Source organism: Nerophis lumbriciformis, linkage group LG16 (assembly GCF_033978685.3).
Source record: "Nerophis lumbriciformis linkage group LG16, RoL_Nlum_v2.1, whole genome shotgun sequence".
NCBI lineage: Eukaryota > Metazoa > Chordata > Actinopteri > Syngnathiformes > Syngnathidae > Nerophis > Nerophis lumbriciformis.
In genome coordinates, this window is record NC_084563.2 from 4,412,099 (window position 1) to 4,423,114 (window position 11,016).

The 11,016-nt window shown below is 46.2% G+C and overlaps 1 protein-coding gene across 1 annotated transcript in view; it reads left to right on the forward strand.

Moving 5' to 3' along the window:
* thoc3 (THO complex 3) overlaps positions 1 to 5,243 on the forward strand; it is a 9,861-nt gene extending 4,618 nt beyond the window's left edge. The window contains exons 3-6 of the mRNA XM_061977283.2: positions 1,656 to 1,860; positions 4,028 to 4,189; positions 4,447 to 4,547; positions 4,773 to 5,243. Coding sequence (XP_061833267.1) covers positions 1,656 to 1,860; positions 4,028 to 4,189; positions 4,447 to 4,547; positions 4,773 to 4,927 — 623 coding nt within the window. The 3' untranslated portion in view covers positions 4,928 to 5,243. The remainder of the gene's footprint in view (positions 1 to 1,655; positions 1,861 to 4,027; positions 4,190 to 4,446; positions 4,548 to 4,772) is intronic.
* The last annotated feature ends 5,773 nt before the right edge of the window (positions 5,244 to 11,016 follow it).

Here is an 11,016-nt window from a genome sequence, read left to right on the forward strand (position 1 = left end):
TTCCAGGTAAACATTTAAAGTTTCGAAAAAGGAAGGGCGTGGCCGCAGTTAAAGCTGACCATAGATGACTTCTCACAAGAAGTCAAGTAAATCCCCAAACCATATTTGGGGAGAACTATTGTATATTTTTATTCTTAAATGAGTTAAATACAAAGAAAATTGGGCTCCAGTAAAAAGAGAACTTTTTTATGTTACTATCCATCCATCCATCCATCTTCTTCCGCTTATCCGAGGTCGGGTCGCGGGGGCAGCAGCTTAAGCAGGGAAGCCCAGACTTCCCTTTCCCCAGCCACTTTGTCCAGCTCCTTCCGGGGGATCCCGAGGCGTTCCCAGGCCAGCCGGGAGAGATAGTCTTCCCAGCGTGTCCTGGGTCTTCCCCGTGGCCTCCTACCGGTCGGACGTGCCCGAAACACCTTCCTAGGGAGGCGTTCGGGTGGCATCCTGACCAGATGCCCGAACCACCTCATCTGGCTCTTCTCGATGTGGAGGAGCAGCGGCTTTACTTTGAGCTCCCCCCGAATGACAGAGCTTCTCACCCTATCTCTAAGGGAGAGCCCCGCCACTCGGCGGAGGAAACTCATTTCGGCCGCTTGTACCCGTGATCTTGTCCTTTCGGTCATAACCCAAAGCTCATGACCATAGGTGAGGATGGCAACGTAGATCGACCGCTAAATCGAGAGCTTTGCCTTCCGGCTCAGCTCCTTCTTCACCACAACGGATCGATACAGCGTCCGCATTACTGAAGATGCCGCACCGATCCGCCTGTCGATCTCACCATCCACTCTTCCCCCACTCGTGAACAAGACTCCGAGGTACTTGAACTCCTCCACTTGGGGCAAGATCTCCTCCCCAACCCGGAGATGGCACTCCACCCTTTTCCGGGAGAGAACCATGGACTCGGACTTGGAGGTGCTGATTCCCATCCCAGTCGCTTCACACTCGGCTGCGAACCGATCCAGCGAGAGCTGAAGATCTTGGCCAGAGGAAGCCATCAGGACCATATCATCTGCAAATAGCAGAGACCTAATCCTGCAGCCACCAAACCAGATCCCCTCAACGCCTTGACTGCGTCTAGAAATTCTGTCCATAAAGGTTATGAACAGAATCGGTGACAAAGGGCAGGCTTGGCGGAGTCCAACCCTCACTGGAAACGTATCCGACTTACTGCCGGCAATGCGGACCAAGCTCTGACACTGATCATACAGGGAGCGAACTGCCACAATAAGACAGTCCGTTACCCCATACTCTCTGAGCACTCCCCACAGGACTTCCCGGGGTACACGGTCGAATGCCTTCTCCAAGTCCACAAAGCACATGTAGACTGGTTGGGCAAACTCCCATGCACCCTCAAGGACCCTGCCGAGAGTATAGAGCTGGTCCACAGTTCCACGACCAGGACGAAAACCACACTGTTCCTCCTGAATCCGAGGTTCGACTATCCGGCGTAGCCTCCTCTCCAGTACACCTGAATAGACCTTACCGGGAAGGCTGAGGAGTGTTACTATCTACTTCACTAAGTATTTAGTTTAAAGATATTTTTGAAGGCAGGAAGTTGAACCCTCCAGACGTAACACGTCCCAATGATGCGCTGTGGTAGGATCTGTGCAGACGTTCTGATAGGCGGAGATCCACGACTGTGTACTTGTGCTCCACAGGGGAGAACATCAACATCTGCTGGAGTCCCGACGGTCAGACCATCGCCGTGGGCAACAAAGACGACGTGGTGACCTTCATCGACGCCAAAACGCACCGCTCCAAGGCGGAGGAGCAGTTCAAGTTTGAGGTGAACGAGATCTCCTGGAACAACGACAACGACATGTTCTACCTCACCAACGGCAGCGGCTGCATCAACATCCTGAGGTACGGCACGTTTGATCGTCCATGACCAATAAGAACCTTTCGTACTTTGGATTGGAGATAAGGAACGACCGATAATGTAAACTAGATGAGGCAATTCTACAAGAAATTGCGTGTGAATTTCAGTTGAACTGAAATGCTGACAGACTGTAGTATGAACGTAAGAATAGTTTGAATGTTGAAGGGTTTGAACTTCCAGGAAAACCGGAAATTGGCTTGGAACTTGGAAAAGTGTTAGTTTGAATGTCCAGGATGAGTGGAATGGGTTGATGTTGGAATGGTTTTGTCAGGTTCAAACACTGATGACATCTGTTAAACAAGACAAGAAGCAAAAAACCAAACAGAGGCAGAATTACATTTTGCTCAATTGAGGAGAAACGTGTCGACCTGTAACCTCTTACAGTGTCACCCACGCTCTGACGAAAGATTGTACGCCACCTCTTTTTATTTGGATTTTCCCTGTTTACATAACAACCGCTGTTTATAAAGGAATGGGGAGTATGTAAACAGTCATTGTTTTCGGTCGCATTAACAGAAAAGAAAAAGATGCCTCGGGCTTGGGCTAGTCCTGGTTCAGCTTGAGCAGGTCTTCGATGACAATAGATAACCCTCTCCCGTCTCCTCCCATCGTACACAATGGAATTTTCCAAGCCTTTGCTTGGTGCAACAAAGACAGCCTCTTGTCTGTTCATTGGGAACTCAGAGAACGGAAAAATGTTTGATAATTTACATACACTTTTTCTGACAGGTTTGTGTCAGAATAATTGTATATAAGTAATCACACAACTTGTTTGCTTGCAGTTCAGGTTGCCCTGCGGCCTGTGGTTACTTACTATCCATTTGTGCTCACAAAGCTGTCTTTGGTCTTATCAAGCAAAAGGCGGACACCGTGTGCGATGGAATGCGCCGTAGAGGTGTTGGTTTCTAAGATCTGGACAGCTACGGGAAGGGCCTTTATCGGGACCCGAAATATACGAGCAGAGAGGGGGTGAACCTGACACCGCTCCAAAAAAAAGGGAAGACAAAACAAAGAAGCGAGCAGGAGAGATAAGAGAGAGGGGAAGGGACAGCGTCTGCCTTCGGTGAGTGCCGGAGAGAAAACACTATTTTATTATTTACATTTTGTATTTATTCTATATTTGTCAACCAACAAGAGGTGTGACTTCTCTTGCTTCGCTGATGTCGCTAACAGAAATACAGAATCGTATGGGCTTTGTTCTTTTGGCCTAATTTATTTATGTTCCCTAATTTTTTGACTCATTCAGAATGTTTGAGTTGCTCGTTGGCTATCGTTAGCCACGTGTACTTGGACAACGGTTATTTCATCTGATCATCATATGTTCCTGTGTACATGGACCCTAAAGAAATAATCTGATTATGACGTTCCATGCATCACATCCGAAATCGGAATACTTCACTTTGACGTGCGCAGAATCAAACAAACGGAAACGTTTGTTTATGGTTTGTGCAATGGCGCCATCTTTTGGCCGAGTTTGCTCACTGCAGGGGCTGAAGAAGCGGGAGACTTCCACTGTGAACAAACATGGCTTTGTGTCCGATGTTATCACTGTATTTATTCGTAATTTTTTTTCCTTCTGTTCACTACTTTTGTTTTACCTCTCTTTTTGAAATTGAGCTGTTCCCTGCCTTTTTATGTTGCGAATATGTACGGTTTGCGTCACGTTTTTATGCGTATGTGTTTGAGGCTAGCAGTTAGCACTTGTGTCAGGTTCAAACGCCGATGACATCTATTAAACGGACAAAGAAGCAAAGAATTAAACAGAGACAGAATTCAATTTAGCTCAATTGAGGAGAAACGTCTGGGCTGTACTCTTTGTACAGTCTCCCCTGACGAAAGATTGTACGCCTCCTCTTTTATTTGGACTTTCCCTGATTACATGGAAACAGCTGTTTCTAAAGGAAGGGGGGGTCGTAAACAGCTGTCACCTTTGGTTACAAAACAGTTCAAAGAAAAGGTGCCTGGATGGGGGTCAGGTTCTGCTTCCTCTCCGCTCTGTAGATCTCGGGTCAAGACAAAATCTTCCTGTGGATTACATTACATCAAAGAAACCGACACCTTCATGTCGCTTCCCATCCTACACAGTGGAGAATATTGAAAATAGATTTGTATATGTTTTGTTAATGAAAGGGTGTGGTTGGTTGTTTTTAGTTACCCTGAGCTGAAGCCCATCCAGTCCATCAACGCTCACCCGTCCAACTGCATCTGCATCAAGTTCGACCCCACCGGCAAATATTTTGCCACGGGAAGTGCCGACGCCCTGGTCAGCCTGTGGGACGTGGACGAGCTGGTGTGCGTGCGCTGCTTCTCCAGGTCGGTCTTTTTACCCTCTGAAATGTTTGGCTCAAAAAGTTAGCATGCTGGAATGCTAACACTTAACATGTGTCCAGTAATAAGTCATGTTAGCATGCTAGCAGTTAGCATGTACCAAGTTGTATGACTCTGAGGTGTTCTGCTGCTAAATTAGCTAAAAAAAAGTTAGCAATTGCCAAATACCAAATCATATGACTCTGAGCTGCAAAATTGGCTATAAAAGTTAGCATGCTAAAGCGATGTACTGCGTGCTGCAGGCTGGACTGGCCGGTGAGGACGCTGAGCTTCAGCCACGACGGGAAAATGTTGGCGTCGGCTTCAGAGGACCACTTCATCGACATCGCCGAGGTGGAAACAGGTGAGTGGTAGATAGATAGATAGTACTTTATTGATTCCTTCAGGAAAGGAAAACTAAAATGGTGGTTGTGAAGTAAGTACTTTATTGATTCCTTCAGGAAAGGAAAACTAAAATGGTGGTTGTGAAGTAAGTACTTTATTGATTCCTTCAGGAAAGGAAAACTAAAGTGGCGGTTGTGAAGTAAGTGTTGCATCACTGATGCTGTCACCTGCTGCATGTGCACAGGTGAGAAGCTGTGGGAGGTGCAGTGTGACTCGCCCACCTTCACAGTGGCCTGGCACCCCAAGCGCCCCCTGCTGGCGTACGCCTGCGATGACAAGGACAACAAGAACAGAGAGGCGGGGACAGTCAAGCTCTTTGGCCTCCCCAACGACTCCTAACACCTCATTCCTTTTGTACAATAACCTGTAAAACTTTCATATTAAAACTTGCTTTTCTAGATGTGTGCGTGCATGAGACTGCCTGAGAGCATCACGGGATGTAGACAAGGACATCATGCATGTGACTGCCTGAGAGCATCATGGGATGTAGACAAGGACATCATGCATGTGACTGCCAGAGAGCTGGAGGCGTGTCTTGATGACAACAATCACCTGGAGGCGTGTCTTGATGACCTCAATCATCAGAACAGCCGATATGGGCATCTACATCAACTATATGATTTGCCTGAGAAGCTGGACAGGACAAAAAAAATGAAAAAATAAAAATTATGACCTCAATCATCTGGAGGCGTGTCTTGATGACATCTATCATCTGGAGGCGTGTCTTGACATCAATCACCTGGAGGCGTGTCTTGATGACATCAATCATCTGGAGGCGTGTCTTGATGACATCAATCATCTGGAGGCATGTCTTGATGACATCAATCATCTGGAGGCATGTCTTGATGACATCAATCATCTGGAGGCATGTCTTGATGACATCAATCATCTGGAGGCATGTCTTGATGACATCAATCACCTGGAGGCGTGTCTTGACATCAATCACCTGGAGGCGTGTCTTGACATCAATCATCTGGAGGCGTGTCTTGATGACATCAATCATCTGAAGACGTGTCTTAATAGCAATCATCTGGAGGCGTGTCTTGATGACATCAATCTGAAGACGTGTCTTAATAGCAATCATCTGGAGGCGTGTCTTGATGATATCATCAACACCTGGAGGCGTGTCTTGATAGCAATCATCTGGAGGCGTGTCTTGATGACATCAATCATCTGAAGACGTGTCTTAATAGCAATCATCTGGAGGCGTGTCTTGATGACAAACATCTGGAAGCGTCTCTTGATGACAATCTGGAGGCGTGTCTTGATCACATCAATCATCTGGAGACGTGTCTTGATGACAATCATCTGGAAGCATGTCTTGATGACAATCTGGAGGCGTGTCTTGATCACATCAGTCATCTGGAGGCGTGTCTTGATGACATCAATCATCTGGAGGCGTGTCTTGATGACAATCATCTGGAAGCATGTCTTGATGACAATTTGGAGGCGTGTCTTGATCACATCAGTCATCTGGAGGCGTGTCTTGATCACATCAATCATCTGGAGGCATGTCTTGATGACAATCATCTGGAAGCATGTCTTGATGACAATTTGGAGGCGTGTCTTGATCACATCAGTCATCTGGAGGCGTGTCTTGATGACATCAATCATCTGGAGGTGTTTCATAATGATATCAAACATCTGGAGGCGTGTTTTAATGACATCAATCTTCTGGAGGCGTGTCTTGATGACATCAATCATCTGAAGACGTGTCTTAATAGCAATCATCTGGAGGCGTGTCTTGATGACAATCTGGAGGCGTGTCTTGATCACATCAATCATCTGGAGGCGTGTCTTGATGACATCAATCATCTGGAAGCATGTCTTGATCACATCAATCATCTGGAGGTGTGTCTTGATCACATCAGTCATCTGGAGGCATGTCTTGATGACATCAATCATCTGGAGGCGTGTCTTGATGACAATCTGGAGGCGTGTCTTGATCACATCAGTCATCTGGAGGCGTGTCTCGATCACATCAGTCATCTGGAGGCGTCTCTTGATGACATCAATCATCTGGAGGTGTTTCATAATGATATCAAACATCTGGAGGCGTGTTTTAATGACATCAATCTTCTGGAGGCGTGTCTTGATGACAATCATCTGGAAGCGTGTCTTGATGACAATCTGGAGGCGTGTCTTGATCACATCAATCATCTGGAGACGTGTCTTGATGACATCAATCATCTGGAAGCATGTCTTGATCACATCAATCATCTGGAGGCGTGTCTTGATCACATCAGTCATCTGGAGGCGTGTCTTGATGACATCAATCATCTGGAGGCGTGTCTTGATCACATCAGTCATCTGGAGGCGTGTCTTGATGACATCAATCATCTGGAGGCGTGTCTTGATGACATCAATCATCTGGAGGCGTGTCTTGATGACATCAAACATCTGGAGGCGTGTCTTGATGATATCATCAATCATCTGAAGACGTGTCTTAATAGCAATCATCTGGAGGCGTGTCTTGATGACATCAATCTGAAGACGTGTCTTAATAGCAATCATCTGGAGGCGTGTCTTGATGACAATCATCTGGAAGCGTGTCTTGATGACAATCTGGAGGCGTGTCTTGATCACATCAATCATCTGGAGACGTGTCTTGATGACAATCCTCTGGAAGCATGTCTTGATGACAATCTGGAGGCGTGTCTTGATGACATCAATCATCTGGAGGTGTTTCATAATGATATCAAACATCTGGAGGCGTGTTTTAATGACATCAATCTTCTGGAGGCGTGTCTTGATGACAAACATCTTGAAGCATCTCTTGATGACAATCTGGAGGCGTGTCTTGATCACATCAATCATCTGGAGACGTGTCTTGATGACAATCATCTGGAAGCATGTCTTGATGACAATCTGGAGGCGTGTCTTGATCACATCAGTCATCTGGAGGCGTGTCTTGATCACATCAATCATCTGGAGGCGTGTCTTGATGACATCAATCATCTGGAGGTGTTTCATAATGATATCAAACATCTGGAGGCGTGTTTTAATGACATCAATCTTCTGGAGGCGTGTCTTGATGACATCAATCATCTGAAGACGTGTCTTAATAGCAATCATCTGGAGGCGTGTCTTGATGACAATCATCTGGAAGCGTGTCTTGATGACAATCTGGAGGCGTGTCTTGATCACATCAATCATCTGGAGACGTGTCTTGATGACAATCATCTGGAAGCATGTCTTGATGACAATCTGGAGGCGTGTCTTGATCACATCAATCATCTGGAGACGTGTCTTGATGACAATCATCTGGAAGCATGTCTTGATGACAATCTGGAGGCGTGTCTTGATCACATCAATCATCTGGAGGCGTGTCTTGATGACATCAATCATCTGGAGGTGTTTCATAATGATATCAAACATCTGGAGGCGTGTTTTAATGACATCAATCTTCTGGAGGCGTGTCTTGATGACATCAATCTTCTGGAGGCGTGTCTTGATGACATCAATCATCTGAAGACGTGTCTTAATAGCAATCATCTGGAGGCGTGTCTTGATGACAATCATCTGGAAGCGTGTCTTGATGACAATCTGGAGACGTGTCTTGATCACATCAATCATCTGGAAGCATGTCTTGATGACAATCTGGAGGCGTGTCTTGATGACATGAATCATCTGGAGGTGTGTCTTGATGACATCAATCATCTGGAGGCGTGTCTTGATGACATCAATCATCTGGAGGCGTGTCCTGATGACATCAATCATCTGGAGGCGTGTCCTGATGACATCAATCATCTGGAGGTGTGTCCTGATGACATCAATCATCTGGAGGCGTGTCTTGATCACATCAATCACCTGGAGGCGTGTCTTGACGACCTCAACCATCTGGAGGCGTGTCTTGATCACATCAATCACCTGGAGGCGTGTCTTGACGACCTCAACCATCTGGAGGCGTGTCCTGATGACATCAATCATCTGGAGGCGTGTCCTGATGACATCAATCATCTGGAGGCGTGTCCTGATGACATCAATCATCTGGAGGCGTGTCTTGATGACATCAATCATCTGGAGGCGTGTCCTGATGACATCAATCACCTGCAGGTGTGTCCTGATGACATCAATCATACGGTACTAAGCCTACAGTATACAGTAGACTACTCTACTCTAAAATATGGATAATTGGTTACCAAGTCAAACAAACGATAATGAATGTGTGTCTTGTCTTTAGATTTGTTATCCTTTTTGATATTTTATTTATTTTTTTAACGTATATTTACCTCTTGGCAGCTCATACTGATATTTAAATGACGTCCTTGCACACTGACGGTAAATACTTGAAGCACTTTAATGACATGTTTTTCTATTAGTAGTATTTATTTATTGTTCTGTTATCAAATAATTATTGAGGTATCGTAACCCTGATTGGGGGGGGGGGCATTCGGGTGCTACACCTTGCCCAAGGGTGACACGGAACTATGTAAGGCAGGGGCGTTCAACTCCCTGAGTTGTCCACATACCACTGAAATGCTGAAATGTATACTAGTAAAATGAGCTAGAAAAGCTAGCATGCTAAAATACTAACTGTAGCATGAATCAAGCACCAAAATATATTTTTCTGCGATAACTTTTATAACACATTTGTTAACAAGCTAACTTTTTTTTAAACAAATTTTTAGCAGGTAGCATTTGACGCTGAAATGTATACCTGTAAAATTAGCTGGAAAAAAAGCTAGCATGCTAAAGTTAGCATGTGAATGCAAAGGGTTAAGACGAGGGTAAAAGTGAGAATTGGGATTAAAGTCTTCTACTTCATGTGGACTTTGCTTTCTCTGCTCTGGTGTTTAGTCGCTGAGTTGGGATGGCAGAAAATCTGAGGTCAGCTGGTTGTCAAGTGTTCCCGTCTGGAAGTCACACCTGGTCTACACACTTCTTTATGTCCGGAAGTCACACCTGGTCTAAACAGTCCTTTATGTCTGGAAGTCGCACCTGGTCTAAACAGTTCTTTATGTCCGGAAGTCACACTTGGTCTAAACAGTCCTTTATGTCCGGAAGTCGCACCCCGTCTAAACAGTTCTTTATGTCCGGAAGTCACACCTGGTCTAAACAGTCCTTTATGTCCGGAAGTCGCACCCGGTCTAAACACTTCTTTATGTCCGGAAGTCACACCTGGTCTAAACAGTTCTTTATGTCCGGAAGTCGCACCTGGTCTAAACAGTTCTTTATGTCCGGAAGTCACACCTGGTCTAAACAGTTCTTTATGTCCGGAAGTCGCACCCGGTCTAAACAGTTCTTTATGTCCGGAAGTCGCACCCGGTCTAAACAGTCCTTTATGTCCGGAAGTCGCACCCGGTCTAAACCGTCCTTTATGTCCGGAAGTCGCACCCGGTCTAAGCAGTCCTTTATGTCCGGAAGTCGCACCCGGTCTAAACAGTCCTTTATGTCCGGAAGTCGCACCCGGTCTAAACAGTCCTTTATGTCCGGAAGTCGCGCCCGGTCTAAACAGTCCTTTTTGTCCCGAAGTCGCACCCGGTCCAAACAGTCCTTTATGTCCGGAAGTCGCACCCGGTCTAAACACTTCTTTATGTCCGGAAGTCACGCCTGGTCTAAACAGTCCTTTTTGTCCGGAAGTCGCACCTGGTCTAAACAGTCCTTTATGTCCGGAAGTCACGCCTGGTCTAAACTGTTCTTTATGTCTGGAAGTCACACCTGGTCTAAACACTTCTTTATGTCCGGAAGTCACACCTGGTCTACACAGTTCTTTATGTCCGGAAGTCACACTTGGTCTAAACAGTTCTTTATGTCTGGAAGTCACACCTGATCTACACAGTTCTTTATGTCCGGAAGTCACACCTGGTCTAAACAGTTCTTTATGTCTGGAAGTCACACCTGGTCGAAACAGTTCTTTATATCCGGAAGTCGCACCCGGTCTAAACAGTCCTTTATGTCCGGAAGTCGCACCCGGTCTAAACAGTCCTTTATGTCCGGAAGTCGCACCCGGTCTAAACAGTTCTTTATGTCCCCGGAAGTCACACCTGGTCTAAACAGTTCTTTATGTCCGGAAGTCGCACCCGGTCTAAACAGTCCTTTATGTCCGGAAGTCGCGCCCGGTCTAAACAGTCCTTTATGTCCGAAAGTCGCACCCGGTCTAAACAGTCCTTTATGTCCGGAAGTCGCACCCGGTCTAAACAGTCCTTTATGTCCGGAAGTCGCACCCGGTCTAAACAGTCCTTTATGTCCGGAAGTCGCACCCGGTCTAAACCGTCCTTTATGTCCGGAAGTCGCGCCCGGTCTAAACAGTCTTTTTTGTCCCGAAGTCGCACCTGGTCTAAACAGTCCTTTATGTCCGGAAGTCACGCCTGGTCTAAACGTCCTTTATGTCCGGAAGTCACGCCTGGTCTAAACAGTCCTTTTTGTCCGGAAGTCGCACCTGGTCTAAACAGTCCTTTATGTCCGGAAGTCGCACCTGGTCTAAA